This window comes from Zalophus californianus, chromosome 2, assembly GCF_009762305.2.
Source record: "Zalophus californianus isolate mZalCal1 chromosome 2, mZalCal1.pri.v2, whole genome shotgun sequence".
Lineage (NCBI taxonomy): Eukaryota > Metazoa > Chordata > Mammalia > Carnivora > Otariidae > Zalophus > Zalophus californianus.
This window is the reverse complement of record NC_045596.1, coordinates 82,961,668-82,985,211: the sequence shown is the minus strand read 5'-3', so window position 1 is coordinate 82,985,211 and position 23,544 is coordinate 82,961,668. Positions and strand designations below refer to the sequence as shown.

General features: G+C 37.7%; 1 protein-coding gene across 8 annotated transcripts in view; it reads left to right on the top strand.

Moving 5' to 3' along the window:
• PPP3CA (protein phosphatase 3 catalytic subunit alpha) overlaps positions 1–23,544 on the top strand; it is a 449,539-nt gene that overhangs the window by 280,431 nt on the left and 145,564 nt on the right. For all 8 annotated transcript variants that reach the window (XM_027598215.2, XM_027598214.2, XM_027598213.2 and 5 more), the window contains one exon: positions 8,141–8,341. In XM_027598215.2, coding sequence (XP_027454016.1) covers positions 8,141–8,341 — 201 coding nt within the window. The remainder of the gene's footprint in view (positions 1–8,140; positions 8,342–23,544) is intronic.

The following is a 23,544-nucleotide window of genomic DNA, read 5'->3' as shown; positions in this document are numbered from 1 at the left end:
ATACTTTTCATTTCTCAGGGAAAATTATCGTGTTCAAAGGGACCTGCTCACATGGGAAATAAATTCAAATTGTCTTAAAGTATCTGTTTGTTTCTTGATTTTAATCTCCTCCTGTGACATATTTCTCTTGAGAAAAAGAAAATGTTCAAGGCAAAAACAATCAAACAAAAATAAATAAAAACCCCTCTGCTTAAATTTATCTCTGAGTACAATTTTATTCATTACTGTAAGTTTGCTATTCTAGAGATTACTGTAAATACCACTTGCTAAAAATATTGCTGTAGTCACTTCATCTAGTACTGAGAATGGATACATATAGTTGTGGTACCTGCTAGTACCACATGGAAGTCACCCAGAATGTGTTTTAAGTTGTGTTTGACATGTGATATCCTTAAACTGTTCTCTTAACATGTGCCAACGTAAGTATCTTAGCCCTGGTGCAGGCAGTGTCCATGTGAATATGACTGATTATGTATTTTTTTAATTAAAAAAATTATAGAGTACACTCTTCCAAAATGACACATCATCAATTATATATTTTAAAATTTTTAAATATTTAATTTACTTAATATTTAAACTAAAATATTTAATATTTAATTAAAATTCTTAGTTTAATCTGAACATTCAATATCATATGTTAAAAATCAGTAAATATAATTTTGCTTTAATCGTGTATATGTATAAAATAATTTGTCATTGGTGTGGCCACCACGGTAAACACTGGACTTGGGCATATAACTTTTTTATTTTAACGACAAAAAAATCAGATTTTATTTAAGCTTGGCAGTAATACCGAAATGTTTTGAAATTCTTAAAATATAACTTTTGTCAAATCATTTTTCATGTTGAATCATTATTACATAATTTATTATGTAAGCCAATTGCAACTTTTCTAGTAATTAAATGAACTAACCAAAATAACAAAACTTCAAAGGAGTTTTGTGATAGAACTACCCAATCCTACATGTGGACGGGGTTGTGGACTGTCACCCATCTCTGTGTCCTTGAGTCTTTAGACTTAAGAATGCAGAGTAGCCAGAGAATAAGAATAGCTGTCAATAGAAGGCATAAGGAGTAGCTATGTATCAATAAGCCTATTTAAATGAAAAGTATTTTGAAATTCAGATAATAAAGGAATCTCTGATTATACTGTTGAGATACTCATTTTCACTAATTATTAAATCCCTTGTAGTTAGAACAATAATTCCTTTAATTAATTAGTGTCTGATCTTTATTAAAGAATTGCTTGTAGCACATTTCAGATTTAGGTTCAAAAGTACTGTGTATAATAAAAATTCTGTAAGCCAGAGGAAGAAAAATATCCCTTATTTTAATAAACACTTCGAGTATCATACTGCCCTTTTATTAACAGTTTAGGGAAGTTACATAAAATACCATTGTGCTATATTTGCATGTAAACATTGAGGAAAACCAAATGAAGTATTCAGTTTGCTAGTGAAATGATTAGTACACATACTGTGTTTAAAACGGAATACATTTTAAAGCTCAGGATCTGAGTGGTAGTATTCAGAGGAGGTGGGTAAGAAGGTCTTTGCTCTAAGGTGGAGGAGCTCATCATAGCTGTAGGAAAAAACACGAGTAAATTAATAAATTGGGGCTTTATTTATAGATTTACTGTGAATTTTTGTTTGTTTGTTTGTTTTAGCTTAAGTGGGGCCGGATGTTTCTGTTTACAAGAGTAATATTCATCCACACTTGAGATAAGCAAGCATATTTTAATTTGACAGACATTAATGTCTGTAATGAAAGCCAGAGACTTTCAAACAAACAAGTGATGAATGTCTACAGGAGTAGCATAAGTAGGGCCCTAGTGAATAAGTTCCTATGGTGTTTCTTAGAGGCTAGCTGTGGTTAATTTTTAAGCTGTCGCTCCTAGACAACATGGTTTGTATATCTTTGCATATAGACATGATGTGCATGGATAAACATGTATCCCCATACTGACAGAATTTTTTTAAACCCAGAAGGATGTAAGTCAAACCTAATGGCTCAATATTAGAACCCAAGCAAAATTTAGTGAAAAGTCACCAGTACTTCCTTTTACATAATTCTTCACTGTTATTCAGAAGCAGGATCAGATTTCAGGGTAATTTTATTTACTGAGAAAGGAGTTACATTTGTGTATTTTAGCTGGCATATTATATTTTAAAATTAGCGTATTCTATTTTTCATTACTTACCTTAAAGACAGAACCTTGTCTTCTGGAGTCACCTAAACAAATGAGATATTTATTATATACTTTAGATGGAAGAAAGCTGTGTTTGTATCTAAGAGTTTATAGGAACCCAGACATGGCCTTAAAGTAGATAAAGACACTTTTTTCCCCTTTACTAATTACATCATCTCTCCTTTTCTTTGTTTAATGCTTTTCCAGGTATCTCAAGCAAAAACTAATATATATATATATATATATGTATACCCGTGATACCATATCACATGGCAATCTCTTCAGAGTCTGGATCTGCTAATATTTGTTTTCTCTTGCCCACTTCTCTGTGGTCCTTCTCATGGCCTGACATTGAATACAGTGCATAGTAGGTGCTTACTAGATGTTTGATAATTGATTGGTTGATTGATATGGTTTGATGAGAATAATAGTTTGTGACATATACAAAGGTCCACAAGGGAAAAATGGAGTGCCAGCTTATGGAGGTCACCCAGAATGTGTTTTAAGTTGTGTTTGACATGTGATATCCTTAAATTGTTCTCTTAACATGTGCCAATGTAAGTATCTTAGCCCTGGTACAGGCAGTGTCCATGTGAAATATGGGACAGGAACTGTTTCTGTGCACATTCTGATGACAGAGAGGGATGGAATAAACATGTCTGGACTTGCAAAGACTTCACATCTGCTACAGTTGATTGACATTGTGGAACATGTTTGGGGGGTGGGAGTTAAACTGCCTGTGTTTTATATGTCTTTACTTATGATATAGATCCGTGAATCTCAGTCTGGACCTCACAGCAGTTTACCCTGGGTTCCTTTAAAACCATGCCTAGACAAGTTAAATCAGAATTCCTAGAGGTTGCACCTCAGCGTCATTTATTTTTAAAAGTGGTTCCAAATGTGCAGTCAGTGTTGAGACAGTTTGAGGTATTGGAGGAGCTAAAGTTGAAAAACAAGAAAGATTACAGAATACACTCTCAACTCCCCCTATTCTCATTTCCTCCTTGAGAAGAATGCATCCTGGTCCATAATAATCTAGGACAAACCATTTATGCAATTTTAAATGTTCTAGTATCCATATTAAAAAATAAGGAAGGATAGGTGAAATTAATTTTAATAAATCTCATTTAGCCCAGTATACCCTAAATCTTATTTCAACATGTGAGCAACATAAAAATATTAATGAGATATTGTACATTTCCTGTTTTTTCTTGTATCAAGTGTTATAAATCCATTGCACATTGTAGGCTTGCAGCCCATCTCAGTTTGGACCGGGTGCTTTCAAGCATTCAGCAGCCATATGTTGCTAGTCAATTGGACAGAGCAGGCTCAGAGGGTAAAGTGCTGGAATACAAACCAAGTCGACCTAAAATTTAGTGTTGGTTTTGCCAATGACTAATCCTGTGACCCTGGGCAATTCACTTATCCTCTCTCTGGACTTCAGTTTCCTCTTATTTGATGTGAGGGTGTCAGGAATCAATCTAAATGGAGAGAATTCTAATTTTCTTCTAAAGAACCCCAGGATTTGGTGAGCATGCCCCAAGAGTCATCATGGGAAGAAGAGAGGCTGACAGTGAGCTGCGTTGAATTCTTTTTCCTTTGGATATACTTGAGGTGCCGTTTTTTGTTTTTTTTTAAGTAAAAAAAAAACAAAGTTTTGAAAAAATCTCTAGGCTAAATGTTTTCTTTATCCGTGATTCTTTCTTGGAAGGAAAGAGGTCAGGTCGCAGTTACGCTGCTCTTCTTCCAGTGAAGAAGGTATCAACGTGACAGGGACTCTTGGATATTTCCCATCGAATAGTAGGAGTCCCTTTAATAGTGGCTAAGGTGGCTCAGATTTGAGGAACAGAAATCTCAGATACCTAGATCTACCCCAGAGTGAGAGCAGATCACTCCGGCTACCGGGGCACATAGTGGTCTTCTAAAACTGATGCAACCCAAATCTCAGGAGGAGACCCCTGACTCTTTCAGAGGTGTGGTCCCCATTGTCAGCCAGAACCTAGGGCTTGAATTACGCTGGCATCCCAGCTTTTCTGCCTTGGAATGTCTTTCTCTCTGATGAATGAATAATTGACAACAACTTCAGTAATCATTACGTAGATGCCAATATTGGATACACATGATTTTGGTTCCCAGACTAGTAACCTTTCTCTAGATCAGGTAGGTGAACTCTCTGGTGGCATCAACAAATAGGAAATAAAAATACAAGATCATATCCTGTTCATTGGAATTCAGTCGCTGTCAGATTTGCAGTCAATGACACGGGAACTCGATCCTGGTCCGGTGTATTGTTTGCCTTTACAGCTGTCAGTGTGCTTAATGTTTGGAATCAGTTGAGGATGTGTATATCCCAAATTTTAGCTGCTTTGCTGTTATATTTGAGGAAAAAAGATTGAGTGGCAGTTGTGAAGTGGAGAAAGCTGAGAGGGTTTCTATCTACTTTTAGGATACTTCTAAGAAGACTATTATAACACCGTATTCCATACTTAATAGGCGGTTACAAGAAAATTGGTTTGGGAAGAGTCAGCCAGATATCAACAGATATTTCTAAATTTTATTGGCATGCACAAACTCAACTCCTTCAGTCCTGACCTGCTCAGGTAGCAATGAAAGCAACTTGTAATACTCAAAGCAATGGAGGGGAGGGAAAATCCAATTTTATTATATCAAGTGTAGCCATTTTTACGAGTTAATGAAAGAAATGTTTTCTATGCACATTGGATTCTTCGGTCTAAGTAGTTTTTGCTCGGTATTTGGCACACGTCTGCATGTAGGATGCTAGGTGAACAGAGAAAGCAAATAAATGTGACCTTTGTAAGGCTGGTATTTTCTTTATGAAGCCAAACGGTGCACAGATACACAAATATTAGCCCACTCTTATTTTTGTCCCAGAAAACTCCTCTCTGGCTTACAGCATCTCTGCATTCCAACTTCGGCATCATCGCTGCACATCTTGGTTCCCTGGGGGCCTTACCATCTGCTTAACCGGTAAAGGGCCCCATGTCATCAGTGTCCCTATCAGCCGGCTGGAAACAGAGCCCTCTGGTTGGCCTTTTTCCTGTCTTTTTCGCTCCTGTTTATTTGGAACAAACTCCTCTGTGTCAGAGCAGGTGGCTTCACCTTTGCCAGTTACCTAGGATTAGCAATTACTGGAAGGTAAAAGATGGGCATCGAAGAGGGAGCATCTGTTACTGCAGCGATCTTGGCGTTGGAGAGAGCCTAGGGACTTGGACAAAGTCTCATTCATGCAGGTGATGCCTCTCAGGGTGCTCTCCTTTTGCCTCTCACCTTCTTCAGTGCTTTGGCTCTTTCAAGTTTAACCTTTGATCTTGCTTAAGTTTAATAAGGCCAGCTAGTGCACAGGTGGCAGAGACCCACTGCCTTTATATGCCTGACAGTAAACCAGCCTCCTACCCTTCTGTGCTCCTGTGATTTTTGCCTGACAGTTTTGCAGAGTCACTTAAACTCTTATTTTAGGAAATCACTGAAAAGAAAAAAAAAAAAATCGGCTCTTTGCCTTACCCCGTGTCCTTTTGAAGTTTCTTCCTTTCCATTCCCCATCCTATGTCTGGGGGGGATTTTGAGGAGTGACCAGGTAAGGTATTTTCTAATTTCAAACCATACATAAAGACCTACGTTAAAAAAAAAAAAAATGTGGCCATTGAAATGTGGCCATGTTTTCTTCACAAGAATATCTGTCAGGTAAGAAAAAGCAGGGAAGGCAAAGAAACAAAATGAACAAAATTACCCCCAAATGCCTGAAGTATAACGACCTAAATTCCTCTTTTTTTCTCCTCCGTGTTTAATTCTTGCCTTTGCTCTTATTGTACACTATGCTTTGGCATTATGCATTTTATGTTTTAATTTACATTGTGGTTTTGTATTATAGATCTATTCTACTGTGAGCTGTCCCAAATAATTTTTGAAAATAAATGTGGTCCTGGGCACCTGGGTGGCTCAGTTGGTTAACCGACTGCCTTCAGCTCAGGTCATGATCCCGGAGTCCCAGGAACGAGCCCCACATTGAGCTCCCTGCTCAGCAGGGAGTCTGCTTCTCCCTCTGACCCTCCCCCCTCTCATGCTCTCTCTCTCATTCTCTCTCTCAAATAAATAGATAAAATCTTTTAAAAAAAAGAAAATAAACGTGGTCTTCATAAGAAACGCTTCTCGATGTTTGTTAGAATTGCAGTTCTAAAAAGTGATTTCCTCCTGACCTCACAATTATTAAGCACTGTCTTAAGTCCCTTTTGAGAAGCAGTATAATGTAGTTGATCAAACTGCTGGAGTTTGGGTCTACATATAAATCTCTAGGTGATTGTCTTGGGCAAAGTGCTTAATATTTTTAAGCCTCAAGTTTCTCCCCCACAGTAATGCTGTGAGGACTAAGAACACTGATATGTAAACACATGTACATATGTCTTACTCATCTTACAGCTTTCCTATTGTGTCTGACTTTATTACCCAAGCAATACTTGGCATAAAAGAAACACTCTATAAATGTTAGCTCCGGATATTACGACGTACTTTAGTTATTATAACAGTGCTCAGATAGATGTAATCCTCAATCTACAGGTGAGGCAACCGAAGCCAAAGGAGGTTATTTCCCTTGCCCGAGGTCATAAAACTGGTGAGTGTACAAAGCCAAGGCTTGTACCCAGGTTCATCTGACCACAAAAGCCTCATGCTTAGCCACTGAGTGTACTTCTGCCACTTCATTTTGGCCACATAGAGAATCAAGTTGCATCCCTTAGTATAGGATCACTTCCTGATTTTTCTTTTCTTTTAAGTACTTATCACTTCTCTTGGATAGCAAACCTATGCTATTAGATTGCACAAAATTTCTTGCTATAGCTCTCCCATAAATCTTGCTCCTTTGAGAGACACTTTCAGGAAGTTAGGGGGCTAGGTTTATTCCTGAATATCAAGTGTTCTTCCTAAGAGAGGAACCGTCATATGGAGACGTTCTTATGCATATGGCATAATGCACATGGCAGCTGAAAGTTTCATGAAACTGTGTTTATGGTTCTTCTAGATATTTCTAATAGATCTGAGTTGTTTTTAGTAATGACTCCTCATTTAAATACACAAACAATGACTCATCCTCACTGAAGGGGCTTATTGACCATTTATCAGAAATTTAACCTTTATGATACCATCTCTAACCATGGACCTTTGGATGTCCTGGCACATTGTAGAAGTTTAGTGAATATCCTTCAGCTGAATGAGTGAATGAATGTATTCGCAGATGTAAAGAATGACAGTAGCTACAGGAGAGGTTTTTACTGTTAAGTTATGGGGGTGTGGGTGAAAGAGAGAATGGTTGGTTCTGGGTCTGAGCAGTAAGTTGCATTTGTTATTATATCATATTCCTAAATACGTGCATCTCCTCCCTGACACCATATTGTCCTTCACTGTTCAAGATATTCCTTTGTTACCTGTGCACACGAATTCTGATTTCCTGTTTAATATTCAGTGCATTTTTGCCTTTTTGCTCTCAGATTTCTGCTCTCTCCTTATAGTGAGTCAGTTTACTCAGAAGTGTGACTTTAATTGGAGGGGCAAATCTGGTCTGGCAGACCTTTCTCAGTAGAGACACATCTTCTCCCGAGTGAGTTATGGTTGGATATATAGAAACTATTTTCTTTTGTCAAATTGAATATTGCCTAACAGAAACATCTCTCTCTCTTTTTTCTTTATTAACTTAATCAGGATCTTCTAGATGCAAGAGATAGGTACTGGGTGAATAAGAAATGTAAATTTCCTTTTAGCAAGCACATTACATCCAGAATCAAAGAAACAAGGCAGCCTTTAATTCTTGACAGCCCTTGATTTTGTTTTAATGTGGGAACTTTTAAAATACTCCAATAGGTGGGGAGAGAGAGATATTTGGCAGTTATTATTGAATTTTTGTTGGATTTGGTTAATGTAATAATTTGACTTTTTCTTTTTCAGCTGTCCCATTTCCTCCAAGTCACCGGCTTACAGCAAAAGAAGTGTTTGATAATGATGGGAAACCTCGTGTGGATATCTTAAAGGCACATCTCATGAAGGAGGGCAGGCTGGAAGAGAGCGTCGCATTGAGAATAATAACAGAGGGGGCTTCAATTCTTCGACAGGAAAAAAATTTGCTGGATATTGATGCACCAGTCACAGGTAAGACCTGAGGATGGACACTGCCCACTTGTAGCCACACTTTGTTCTTAACATCAAATCACAAAATCCTAGATACCAATGAGTCTTCACATACCTTTTTCATCTTACTCTTTAACTGTCCAATTTGTACACAAAGGACTAAAGCTATGATACATATATAACTATTTTTTATTTCATGTATTGAATATCTGTAAGATGGTGATGCTCTAAAAAGTGTTGTACAATTCAGAGGTGATGAAGATATTCTGAAGTAATACTTTGGAGGTGATCTTGTTTGTTGGTGGAAACACTAACTGGCACAGAGGACACAAAATATTTGTTGGGACAAGTTGGACAAGGTACACCGAGAGTTCCACAGTGGTTGAGTAAGTGACTGAGTTAAAGCGGTGGTTCTCAAAATGTTGTTCCCAGCCTAGCGTTATCATCTCATCCCTTGGAAACTTGTTAAAATGTCAATTCTTCGGCCCCGCCGCGAATGACTGAATCATGTTCTCTGGGGTGAGGCCATTTCTGTTATCATTAAGTCCTCTAGGAGTTTCCAAAGCACATTCAAGTTTGAGAACCACTAAAGTTTAGGGAGAGGCCAAATTTCATGCCTTCCTATAGTATTTTGTGCCTAGAAAATATCTTCACTTTGAGTTTTTTGCTTTGTTACCTCTTGCGGGCAGATACATATTTTTGTGTAAGTATAACTTCTCTTAGTCCATCAAAATTAAAATTTGTCCGAAAAAAATGTTGTATGGTGTAGAGGGTCAAATAGTAGAGGCTTTTGATCTATCCTTTGTAGAGTTTGCTAAACTTCTAAGTTTTCACCTTTTTGAGAAGCTAAAAAACATTTGTTTTTGGGTGGCCCAGATGGTTAAGCGTCTGCCTTTGGCTCAGGTCATGATCCCAGGGTCCTGAGATCAAGTTCCGTATCGGGCTCCCTGCTAGGCAGGGAGCCTCCTTCTCCCTCTGCCTCTCTCTCTCTCTGACTCTCATGAATAAATAAAACATTTTAACAAAAACAAAAACATTTGTTTTCTCCTTAATTATTATCATTCTGGCAAAGGAAAAAAATTAGACACAGAATATTATCCTTTTCAAAATAAAGGGGATGCTTAACGACTGAGCCACCCAGGTGCCATTTAAAAATATTTCACATATACTACTGATTGCTTCTTTCTTCCAAATCTTTATTACTTACATGATTGGCCTTCAAAGATATATTTGAGTGTTACTGTTAAGAGAAAAATAAGCTCTCTAGAATACCAGACCAGACCTTCCTTGGTCAAAATGTCCCTAATGGTTCTTATTCCAAAGAAATTGACATTCTTAATGTTTTATTTTTGGTTGGCAATGCAATTTTTCTTGCTTGTAATTCAAAAAATGTAATGAATGTGTTTGGGGCCAGGCAGCAGGAGAAATTAGCTCCAGTGGTGGTAACTCAGTTTTGGCCAGTAGTGAGTAAATCAGGCCATGGATTCACTCTGTGTGTATCACTGTGAATCCCATTTTCCATGTGTTAAAATGGAGTCATACCTTATTATCTCCAATTCATAGACACTGTGAAAAAATAAAGACAAAACAAATATGAACATGCTTTACTTTCTCAGATACTAAAATACTAAATTTGTTTAGTATCTAAATACTAGTTTGGAAGCCACCAGCAAAAAATAAAACAAAAAACCAAACCAAATAAAAAAACTACTTCAAAAATTGGCCATAAATTCCACTTATAAATTAATGATAAAATATTAGATTTAAATGACATCTTCATCATTAAGCTTATTTGTTTTTGTTGAGAATGAATGGCTTGATATTTTGAGTTTATTTTTTATTTCACATAACATGTGAGTTGCAATGAAGAATTCATGTTAAGTTCACTAATGAGCCCCGTAAGTGGTAATGGAGGTGATAATTTTAACTTAAAGAAACATGTAAAATAGGTAGTTAGGGCAATGTATTTTCCGGGATGCAGTCAGCTCTTCTGTTTGGTTAGACTCTATCCTGAAAGGATACGTAGAGAAGATTCTGGAAGAGTCAGATTTAGGATGTTTTATCCCAGAAACCTTCTGGAGTCCATGGACTAATTGCACCCATGTTCAATACAGATCACACTGGGTTCTTTCTGGTGAGATACTAGCTGACAATTTGGCAGAGTTTGGGACACAGCTGTGAAGAGACTTTGGAAATCAGGACTCAATCATGTATGGCATTCCCAGGGGAGAAAAACCCCAAAGCCTTTTAGATAGTGACAGAAGCAGCTATGGAGACGTCACAGAATATGTAGCACTAGTGAAATATAATCCAGTCAGGAAAAACTTTTTTCTAGAGGAGTGTTTATATTTCATAACAAAGGCAGGATCCCAAGGAACCTCTAATAGATTCCATTGTAGTGATCTCTTTTCCTCTTTTCTGGAAACGTAAGGATATGGAATCATAGTGACAAAAGGGATAGAAAAAAATTATTTTAACATTTGGGTAAAGGGAAAAAGAAAAAACTTTTTGCATATAATTCACCAGAAAGCTAAATTTATAGCTTCATATCCCAGCCCACTAGTTTCTGAGCAAAAGCTAAAACCTGCAGAAATGCAAAATGAAAGCAGGATTCATTGATCAGAGAATATTGCAATCCCTTTTATTTCGAGATACTTCTTATAAGAATCTGAACAATGTGTATTTTTAAATTTTTGTTTGTTTGTTTGTTTTGAGAGAGAGAGAGAGAAAAGAGAGAGAGACAGGAGGGGCAGAGAGGGAGGGAGAGAGAATCCCAAGCAGACTCCCTGCTGAGAGCCAAAATGAAGAGTAGGGTGCTTAACCAACTGAGCCACCCAGATGCCCCAATCTATTTTTAAATTTAGAATATCTGTGTATTCTATCTTTATAGATAGAATATTTTATTTTTATTTTATTTATTTTATTTTATTACTGGTGCTAGGCTATGCAATAAAAGACATAGTTTACAGTTAAAAATCTTCAGGATAGAGTATTCTTTATGTAATTCAGAACTCCACACTTAGGAAAGATAGAAAATTTAATTCAGTGGAGAAGGAAGAAGAGGAAGAAGAAGGTAGTAGAAGAGGAAGGGGAGAAGGAAAATAATATGGAGATATTATTTTATATAATATACAAATGATATATATATATATAATATACAAATAAAAATAAGAGGTATAATATACAAATGAGAACCTGTAAAAAAGGTGAAGAGGAAAGAAGCAAGGACTTTTGATGTAGTGGGAAAAACCTCAACCCTGACAACATGGTGGTATTCACGTGGTATTAGAAATAATCTCTCACCTGCATATGTGAGATTCCTGAAAACGGTGAGGTGAGTGAGTCCTGGTAGAAACTGACCAGTAGCTTCTTATGTGGAATTCACCTTTAAGTGGAGTAGATCTGTAAACTCTCAAAATGAAACAAATGGCAAGTATTTTGTAACAAAAGCCCTCCCCCACTTTCCCTCTAGTCCTCCCCACTCCTAGTTTTTAATTCATAAAACTGTTTCACTCACAAACGGTTAGAAAAAAGTCATGCTAACATCTGTGCCATCGTTTGCCCCCATTTTGAGAAAAACCTAGAAATTAGTATTCTAGTTACTGGAAAACTGGACATTATTTCATTCCTTGAGCGAGTCTTTCATGTTTAAATGAACCAAGCTTCCCAAATCACCTTCCCCCACTTGAAGTGTTCATAAAGTAGTGAAAGGTTTATAGTTATTTAGGATTTTCTTTTCCCTTCAAATTCTGTACATTTTATTTGGGGGAAGAAGAACCGGGAAGCTGCCTAGTTCCAACCTGGCCTTTGCATGTGTCCCTCTGGAGGATAAAGCACTGTGTACCTTGCCATCCGGGAGGTAGATTTAGATAAATCAGTAACCTTCTCCGTGGGAGTAGAGGTGCCAATTAGTCAGGGGGTTGCAATCAAGACAAAGGAGGTGTGAGGCATGTTTTGCTCTTTTCTCTAAACTAACTTGCCTGATTAGAATGGTAGCTGTTTCAGAGATTTAATGTGAAGAATGTGTTTCTGTGTTGGAGGCATTTTGTCGAGGAATGTGTTTTCCTTCTTTGATTCTTTCATGAAAATTCAGTTAAATTTATCTTTGTTTACTTGTAACATACAAATGGAACATTAACACGTGTATCCAAATGTCAGTGTGGCCACTTGCTCTGGACTGAATGTTCATGCCCCCCCCACCCCAGTATTCAGATGCTGATATACTAATCCCCAATATGATGGCATTTGGAGGTGGGCCTTGGGGAAGTAATTAGGTTTAAATGAGGTCATGAGGGTGGAGTCCCCATGATGGGATTAGTGCATGTGTGAGATGAGACTTCTCTCTCCTCCACCTGAGGATACAGTAAGATGGTCTCTACAAACCAGAATAGGGTTCTCATCGAACACTAAATATATGCCAGCATCTTGATCTTGGACTTTCCAGCCTCCAGAACTGTGAGAAATGTTTGTTGTTAAAGGTACCCTGTCTGCAGTGTTCTGTTCAAGTAGCCTGAACTAAGATACAATTCATTTTGGGAATTCCATTTAATGCATATTTATTGAACATTTACCTTGTTAGTGTTCAGGTGGTGTGGGTGATACATAGGTGAATAAGACCTGGTCTCTGTTCTCCAACAGCTCAAAACAGGATAAGGAAAACAGATAATTTGGCCAAAGATATATCCATTAAACTATTGATTAAATTACAAGATATGATCTAGATTTATTTAAGCAAATTAAGAAGTATCCACCTAGATATAGCTAGTTTAAATCCAAAAGGTTTTTCTATCTTCTAAATGGCTAAGGTTTCCCTGACAGTGCCCACTGATTATTATATTCTATCTTTGATTGGAAGAAACCTTTAAATAGCCGTGATCCAAACTATCTTGATTAGGGATTGAGAACTCCTTTAGAAGGTTAGGAACTGTGGATGGTAAGCACAGGAGATGTATGTAGTCCTTGACCAGAATACTCAAGCTCTAGTCAGGGTGTCAGACACCAAAACAGATAATTACTATATAATTTGTTAAGAACTGTAATAAAGATGCCTACAAACTTAGTGTGGGAACTCAGAAAAAGGAATGCAGGGAAGCCAAGAAAGTTTTGACTGATTTCGTGATATTTGAACTGGATCACATCTGAGAAGTAAAATTTTACTCTGTGAAGCGTATTTTGAGCAGAGACAACAGCATATCAAAGGCACCGGTGTTTTTGTGTGTGTGTGTGTGTGTGTGTGTGTGAAGTGGTAAGACATGGTTTTGGAGGTTTGCTGTGGGAAGCCAGGGTCTCAGAAGGGTGTGGGGGGTGAGGGTGGGGGGAGACTAAGGTTGGAAGTTTCAGGTTGGGTATGAGTTTCTGGCAGGCAGCGCTGAGACATTCCAATACTGCTCTACAGGTCTTTGAGCAGGGAGTTACATAATCACATCCTGGAAGAGATGAGTGGAATGGAGTGGGAAGGAAGTCTTGGGAGAGGCTTTGGTTAGGAACCTCTCATATTCTCTCAGAGAAGCCAAGATGATGCCTTTGGCAGGGTAGGGGATTTGGATATGATTTTGATTACAGGTCTTTAAAGAAAATGATAGTTAATACTAATCTTAAAATATCTGGTAGTTCGTACTTAAAAATCAGTGTCCATTAAAGACTTCTTGAATACGGTAGGTGGTTTATGCAAGGATCCAATTTCCTACATTTCTCCTTGAAGTTTTCATACTTTCCTGTTTTTCCTTCAACTTAGCAGAGAACATTCCCCTCATTTGTAAAGCAAAAGCAGACCAGAAGCCTAGGTTTTCGAATCGCGTGATTTAGAGCTCATTTTCTGCTCTTTGGGTGGAGGGGATAGGCCAGCATTAGCTGGGCAAACTGCTAATCTCTCCAGTTTGTCTGTTTCCTGCAGGGGGGATTTGTCCCTGGGGCAGCAAAGGATTCCCTCAGTGGCTGTGTCTGCCATGTAGCATGTCAGGCAGTTGCCAGGAGAACCCTCTGGCTTTGTTCCTGGATGTGAGTGTGGACCAGTGGCCAAGTTTAAGGTCATGGCATTCCTGCCCTTACAGCAGCTGACGTCAATTAGGAGAATTCCCCATGCCTTTACTCTGGGGAGAGTTAAGTGGGGATAAGAATCCAGTGTCTTTTGAGACCTAAAAGATCAGTGTTTATTCTCCTCAAACTATCATTTGTCACTATCAAAGCCTAACGTGGCCTTAGTTTATATGGGGATAAAATATTACTTCTGGGGCATTTTGCCCACTTAGATTTCAGTGGCCAAATCTCGAGGGCCTTCCCTTCAGCCAGAGGCCTATTTTGGTACCCAGCCCACTGCTGGCAGTTAGTGCATTTCAGCCCCAGCCTGTGGCGGGAGCACATCATTTTGAAGTCCTTATTCACCTTAATTTTGACCCTTTAAAAAAAAAAAAGAAAAGAAAAGAAAAGAAAAATGTTGATAAAAGTTCACTGCGTGAGAGCAGACTCCTTTTCCATGAAGTGTTTACCTCTCTGGTTTTGCAAGGTTGTTTTTAGGAAAACCATCTTAAGCAGGAGAAAAGGGAGTCTCAGCAGTTTGAGTGTTTCTCAAAATTGGGCATGGATCAGAATCACCTGAAGGACTTTATTAAAACACAGGTCGCTGGGTCCCACCTCCAGAGCTTCTGATTTAGTAGGTCTGGAGGTGGGCCTGAGAATTTGAATTTCTAACAGCTTCCCAGGTGCTGATGATACCCTTGATCTGGGACTGCACTGTGGAAACCACTGGTTTAAGTGACTGGTCTGAGGTCTCCTAGCTAGTAAGCTGAAAACCTTGTTTTTTGAACAGGCGTCCATCTACATACCTCATGCTTAGCTATCATACTATATTACACACACTATTCTGCCACTGTATAAGATTTTTAAACATCAGGCATTTTCAGTTCCTTTCACTAGAATTTGTTCTTGCTTATTACTGAGAAAAAAAAACATGTTTAAGAATGCTATTAAAGGTTCTCAAGAAATAGAAAAAAATAAATTATTTCGGTTATTGATTATGATTGGTTATATTTTATTTTTTACTATTTTTTTATCTTATCTATTTATTTGAGAGAGAGGGGAGTGAGAGAGAGCATGAGAGGGCAGAGGGCCGGAGGGAGAAGCAGGCTCCCCGCCGAGCAGGGACCCGATGCGGGACTCCCATCTGGGACGCAATCCAGGACTCTGGGATCATGACTTGAGCTAAAGGCAGTTGAGCCACCCAGGGGCCCTGATTGGTTATATTTTAAATAAAAATATATTGCTATAATGCAAGGGGGCAAGACAAAAATAGTGCTTAGCATATTTGGGGCACAGAGTTTATATAGTTTTTTCTCAGTGAAAATCTTCATAGTACTTTTCTTTTACAAGCTTTCTGAGAGTGGACTGTATAGAAAGCTGTGGCTGGGACAGTTTATATAGGGGGAAAAAAAAGGGAAGACTGAGATCAATAGCATCTTTAAGTGAATTGTTTGGTAATGAATGGAGTATTAGATTAAGAGTAGCTGAGCCATAGTCCTTCAGTACTTGTGTGTCATGAACGAGTCAGTAATAATCTATTGACATCAGTAAACATGTAACACCATCCAGAGGAAACATTTGACAGTCATTACCCTTACATCATAATTACCACAAACAGATATTTTGCTTTAAGATGCAGTGTACCCTGTCCTTTTCAGTTTGCCATAAATCGGTACGTTTCACAAATAGTGTTTAAGCAGCCCTGGTAAGGCAATGTCTATAGTTGTTTTCTTTTTTCCTTTTTTTTTTCTTAAAAGATTTTATTTATTTGTCGGAGTGAGAGAGAGCACACGCGTGCATGCGCACACACACAAGCAGGGGGAGGGGCAGAGGGAGAGGGAGAAGCAGGGTTCCCACTGAGCAGGGAGCCTGATTCGGGACTCGATCCCAGGATCCCAGAATTGTGCCCTGAGCCGAAGGCAGACCGACTGAGCCACCCAGACATCCATCTGTAGTTGTTTTCATAGGAAGATAAAAATCCCTAAAATTACTATTCTTAAAACCTGAAAGTTATCCCTTGGAGTAATAATATTCTGATTGCTTTGTAGAAGCTTGAAATATATTAATATATTGTAATCAATATTACCATGGCTTGAAGATAAGTAGTGTTTCAGATAATACCGGAATTCTCCAGATGAGGAAAGAGCATTCTTCCTGGGTATCTCCAGGGAAAAATGGAGATGCCCTTCCTTTTGTCTAGCCGGATTATATCTGTGTTTCCAGTCTCATCTCATGTTACTTTTTCTCACTGAAGTGTCCCTAATCATTTCAAACTCCACTGATTCTATTTTCTTGTGGGCCAGTAATGTTTATAGGTTTTAATGGACATTCTCAAATACTGGTCACAGACTGGTTCTGGTTTATGACAAAGTTTTTGTTGGTCCAGACTGAGATTATCTTTTTTAATTTAGTAAGAATGCTTTCTTTTTGTATGTGAAACTATGGTGATAGTAAATGGTAATTGTTTTTTTATAGCTTTTTGGTGAATGAATTAATGGGTTATTTTGTTGCAAGGTTAATATTTAAATTCTTGTTTTTTCCCCGGTTACTGTTATAAACACTGTATTTTCTAACTCGTAGTTTTCACACAGCCCTATGCAGGAAGTACTGTTATCAGCTCCATTTTACAAATGAAGAAACTGAAGCTCAATGGGGTATCATATCTAAGTTTACCCATCTAGAAGGTGCCAGAACTGGTATTAAAACCCAGACAGCTCAACTGCATCTATTCCCGTTTTATTTGGGCATAGAAGTGGACTCTGCAGGTCCATGGAATTAATGAATTCTGGGAGTAATCATATAGCGTGGCCTTTAACAATATTTTACTGATTTTTAAAAATTGTTTCATGCTGTTATCCTATTAAATGTTAACATCTGAGGATATAGATCTTGTGTCATGGTTTTGTGGATGTTCCCCTATTTCCAAATAAATTTAATGTAAATGCAGTGCTGATTTGCACATAGTATAAATTATGAAAATAATATAATGGAAGCATACAGGCACCTCTAAAGCAGAGTACACATCCCTGTATGTGTGTGGATGTGTCTGTTTCTTTGTGTGTCAGTGTGATCATTTAAATGAGCGTTATCTTTTTCTTCTTTTCTCCTCAGTAGCTATTTGGTTTTTTGTGTTTTAAGTGGAGGACTTTGGACATGTTACAAGATGCTGGATAAATAAAATAGATGAACTTATCAGAAGTAGCTTCTTATAGAAAAATCTGTGGTTTAATTAGTGGATCAGTAAGGGGAAAATAATATTAAATTTTGAGGCAGCTGCTTTACCACTATTTAAAATGACTATCTTGGCATAGAAAATGTATTATTTAAAATATTAAATACTTTCATGCACATATTCTTGCCAATGTTAATATATATTCCGTGAGAGACGACCTTTAGGCAATTCAGTCCTGTCTCTGTTTTTGTCTGGGGGTCAGATAGCTTGTCCTACTGTTTTATCCAGCTCTCCGCCAGCATCACTGAGTGAGCATTGTCTCATGAAATAATGTGAAAGTCCATGGAGAGGTTGGAGACATGAGTCTTATCTGTTGAAGGGGTAAAACAAAAAACACGCAAAAAATCACACAAAAAAACCCAAGAACTATCAAAAGTTCAATGTTCATTTTTTAATATTAAACACTGAAAATCAGGAAATGTTACACATATGTTTATTATTAAATGTTTTATATTTATTTATTTATTTATTCTTGGAGATATATATATATACACACACATATATATATACATACATACACACATATATATATATATATATATATATGGCTCCAAAAGTAAATTACAAACTGGTAACATGCCTCCCTTAAGTTGCTTTTGTCATATGAAAATAACATTTCTCATAAAATGTGGTTTGTAGAAATAGGATTTTATGGATTATATGACAATAGAAAAAAAACAACAAACAAACCCCACATACAGGGGATAATCAAATCTTTTTCAGAGATTTTCATGAAACAACATCATATTTTAATATTCTGAACAAAATTTAAATTCCTGCTATCATTTGGTCACTTTTTGACTGCAGTTTGGTGTATAATATGCTTCCCTGTAATTAATTTCTGTTCATATTTGATAGTGTGGTCCATGTGTTAGCCAGTTTTAGACATAGCAGCATTGTTTCATTCTGTTTCCTTAAGATATTTAAGGTTTGGACACCAAGGCTTTTGAACTTCAACTTCATGAGAGTCTTATATGTAGGCAAAAAGAAACTTGATCTCTTTTTCTCTTTCTTTAAGCTTTTCTTAATTTTGTTTTTCTAATGCTGTCTCCTGAATTGTCCTCTTTCTTGTTTACAATGGACAAAGCCCTGTGAAAGAGTAAAATGCGGATTAATGGGAAGGACAACTGTAGATAAAAATTAAGGAAAGATAAAATTTTTTTCAATTAACATATAATGTATTATTTGTTTCAGAGGTACAGATCTGTGATTCAACAGTCTTGCACAATTCACAGCGCTCACCATAGCACATACCCTCCCCAGTGTCTATCACCCAGCCACCTCCTCCCTCCCACCCCCCACCACTCCAACAACCCTCAGTTTGTTTCCTGAGATTAAGTGTCTGTATGGTTTGTCTCCTCCTCTGGTTTTGTCTTGTTTTCATTTTTGCCTCCCTTCCCCTATGATCCTCTATCTCGTTTCTCAAATTCCTCATATCAGTGAGATCATATGACACTTGAGGAAAGATAAAATTATTAACCAGACTTTCTTTTTCTGTTATGGCTCCATTTGTACTTTTTTTTTTTTAAATAATAATTGATGTCAAGATCACTGTTTGATTTACAGTGCCTTTCTTTTCAGATTCATGTTCTTTGTTATATTCGCGACAGTATTATTGTTGTGTTCGTTGGATTTTGTGATTAATGTCAGACATTTTGCTATTAAAAAATTGATTTGGAATTCATGAATTTGATTCCATTTCAGAAACGCAGTTGTTGACGTGATCTCCACCTGTGCTCTCTGATTTGGGATGCCATCTGGTGGTACGCGTTCGATACATCGAGTTGTGTTTTTCACCGCCGTCAGAGTCTTTATCCTTCATTGCTTATGAAGGTGAATATTTGTTGAAATGACTTGCAAAGACGTCTGTCTCCATTTCAAACAAAGGATCTTTTGTACCTTACTTTCTGTTTTCTCAAAGTAATATGCCTGTGTGCTTTGGTCTTTATTAGCATAATCTGATTCTTTCTTAAAAAAACATTGAAAATCAGGCTCTGATTTTAGGAACTCAGTTGAGCTCACAGAAATTTGTAGATATTCAGCATCTCCTTTAAGATCCTAATTACATATGTTTTTCATTTCACTTTTAAATGGTAAATCTGATTGGGCATTTGGATATTATGTGGTGAATAGGAGATTACCAGATAATCATAAACATGAAACAAATTATTCGTTTAAAATTCTCTTCCTTATGTTTTAAACATTAAAGGGCAGTTCCTTCAAAGGTGAACCTTAGCTTAATCTTTTTTTTTTTTAAAGATTTTATTTATTTATTCATGAAAGACAGAGAGAGAGAGAGAGAGAGAGAGAGGCAGAGGGAGAAGCAGGCTCCCAAGGAGCAGGGAGCGCGACGCGGGACTCGATCCCAGGACGCTGGGATCATGACCTAAGCTGAAGGCAGACGCTTAACCATCTGAGCCACCCAGGCGCCCCGACCTTAGCTTAATCTTAACGACTGCTTCCGTTGCCTTCTTCAGGAGATAAGCTGGTGATACTTATTAGATATATATCAAAGCTAGGTGGAAATTTGGAAAGTTAATTGTCTGCATTATTGATATGAAATATCCATTCCACTTGAGAACCTGAACTGAGGAAATGTCAAAAAAATGAGTTTTTGTTTTGTTTCGTTTTTTTTGGCTCTTTCAAATTATTTGTGGCTGGTTAGCTTAGTTTATTGAGGGCATGGCAGCAGTGAGGCAATTTTTAGATTCTTTCCCCTCTGTGGGCTGTTCAGCATTCTCAGATTATACTCAGACTTCTGGTTTAGCCAGTTTATCTGCGGGGGTGGCGGGGTGGGGGGGAAGAGAAAGAAAAGAAAAGAAAAAAAAGATGAAATGAAAAGAGGTGAGAAAAGGAAGCGTGATTTAATCTCTGCTGTGCCGGTCACCTGAGGTCCATCTAAGGACAGTGCCATTGCCTAATGACCACGTGACCATAACTTTACTTTCACCCTCTGTGTTATCAGGGTTAAAAATTATGGACCTCTAAATTCACATTCTAGCCGTGTGCCACTGGGCAGCTTATTTCACCTCTGGAAACCCCAGCTTCCTGATCTTTGAAGAGATGAGGTGTTAAGTCTCATGCCTGTCGCTCCCATAACGTGCAATGCTGCAGCCATAGCACTTAGACCAAGCGCCCAGTGAAGAGTAGCTGCGTTGTTATTGCTACAACCGTTCTTGTCATGGCTGTTACTGTTGTTGCGCAGCTAATATTCCAGCCCTCAGTTCTCTTCCACTGTTGGGTGATGGGAAGCCCAGAGAGCTTTTAACTGTGAATCCGGGTTTTATAGCAGACATCACACTTGTCCTTTTATGGAATAGGTCAATACTGAGAGGGCTGTGGAATGAAGAGGGAGCAGACAGGTCCTCCTGCCGACAGCTTCCCACCGCTCATCCTTTCTAAATTGCAAATAAGTTTCAATTTTAATTAAAGAAAAATAAATTTTTTATTTGTGGACATTTTTCATGCAGTCAGTACCTCAGAAAGAGGTTGTGATTTCAAACCCCACACTGGGTGTAGAGATTACTAAAAAAAAAAAAAAAAAAAAAAAAAAAAAAAATTTATTAAAAAAAGAGGGAATGAAAAAAAGTTTCACATGCCTGTGAAATGTGAGCTATTATCTTTTAAAATTGGAAGTAATTCAAATATGGGAGGGTGGGTCTTGCTCAGGCATCCCGTGTCAAGTGATAATTCTCCATATTTGACAGCTGAGTATCATTCTGATGCAAACACATTTTCATTTCAAATTTGAGTGATTGACTTTTTAAATAATAGTTCATGGAACTACCAATGAAGTGTACATTATCTAGATTTTACATTTCCTATGTAATGTGCAACTGTAGATTGCTTTCTGACATTTAAATCAGATAAATGTGACTGAGATTTCCAGTCATTTTTTGTTTGTTTGTTTGTTTTTTGTTTGTTTTCTTCCACCGGCCACCCTAGGGCCAAAAATCAATGATAAATGGTATTTGTCTTATGTGTAGCATACATTGTGTGTATGTGTAAGTCAATGTATGCTACACATAAGACAAATACCATACATTGACACATTAAGGTGATTCAAATATTTTTAAGGTTTTCATTTATTGAACGTTTATGCTGGTACAAACACTGTGCTAATGCCTACATACAATGGTGTCCAATTTCAAGCATCAAGTTGCAAATCCTAGAATGGTTTAGAAAGTCTTGAGTGTTCTTTTGTCTGTAAATGTCTTCAGTCTCATCTAATACCTTTTTCCCTCATTATCTCTATTTCCTGTGACCTGTCTACAATGGCATTCTTTCACTTCAGCTCTTTTCAAGTCCTTGAACGTACCACCTTCCCTTTCAATAAGAGACTTATTAGCACATGCTGTTCCTTCTTTCTAGAATATCCCTCACCCCCATACACACATCCAATAATCTTGAATAGTCAGATTTCAGCTTAAATGTCACTTTGTTAGTCTTCAGGGAAGCCTTCCCTGACTAGCCCATATAGTACCATGTACTATTTCTTCAAAATATTTATCACAGTAATAATATTATGTTATTTGTGTGATCATTCTATTGAGCTTTCTCTTCCTCACTAGACTATCAATTTCATGAGGGCTGACCCCTTGTCTACTTTTGCCCACCATTTTATCCTTACCAGGTAGCATAGTGACTGCCTCATGGTAGACATTCATTAATATTTGTTAAATGAAGTGATGCATGCATTACCTCAATTTATAAAGTTTATAATATTCCTTATGACCACACATACCATGTGTTGATACCATGTGTCAAAGAGAACCAGAGCCAGACATCAGTTAAAGTGGTAAAAAAAAAAATAAAAAAATAAAAACATTTAATTCCTAAACTATTGCAAAGGGGAAAAGAGCCCAGTAGAGAGCTGAGCTCAGTTCAGAATACAAGGACAAGTGGGAATTGATAGCCAAAGAGTGGGGCAAGGAGGTTTGTGGATGGAAAATTACTAAGAGAAGATATCAAGGGTACGGAGATTCTTGCTAAAGGCAGACCAAGGTGATCAGATATCAAGGATAGGGGATTCTTGCCACCAGTGGACAGGCAAGCTAAAGACAGGGTCCAAAGGATGAGGCCTGGAGGAAAAGAAGGCTCAAGGAGCCTGTCTAAAGTTTGGTCAGAGAGAGAATCTGTGTCAGTCCCTCCTCTTGTTCAAGGAGAGAAGACACATTCTCTTTCCCTCTCAACAACATAAGTCCATTTTTCATTCTGTCACTAAGGACTGAATGTTCATTAAGGACCAGCTGAATCATCTGTTGAGACTTGGTGACAATTGCTCTACTTTGTAACCTGGAGACATTTAGGAAGAGAGATACCTATGAAAATAAACAGAAAGGCAGAGATTAGAGGCCGAATCAATCTATATGCCCAATATCATAGGCCTTCATGGGTCTACCAGGAGTCCTAGAACCTGTCATCTTTCCTCAGTGGTGTCAGCACTGCAATTCCAGCAATGCAAGGAATTTCTTCATTTGTCTCTGGCACCTTCCTGATTATGACAAAGACATGAGTTAGATTAGTGGGACAAAAGTGCAGCAATCAGTTTGACTCCATATCCAGAATGATACAGTCATTGAGGACAGTGTACTGGGTTTCTCGTAATTAGCAAGTCATAGATTCGAGGCCAGTAGTGATGTTGTCCAAGAACAAGGCGAACTGCTTCAACAATGAATATGACTCTGTTATTGAATCAAACTTCTTCAAACAGGTGATGAATTCTTTCAACCAGGCGATGAATTCTATCCAAAAGGTGACAGACCTTTCCCCAAAAGTAATGAGGTTGTGGATGGAACTTAGGCCCAATTCTGTAGGTGTATTTTCTAAATCATCTCTATGGGAATTGAGATCACCTACAAGGGAACCTATGATGTCCTGGGTACCTCTTTGGTTGCTACAGTGAGAGAGAGGAGAACTGAAAGAAGTGGGTCCTTATTTTAGAGATAGTTCAAGAAAGGAAGAAAATTGTGGAGGA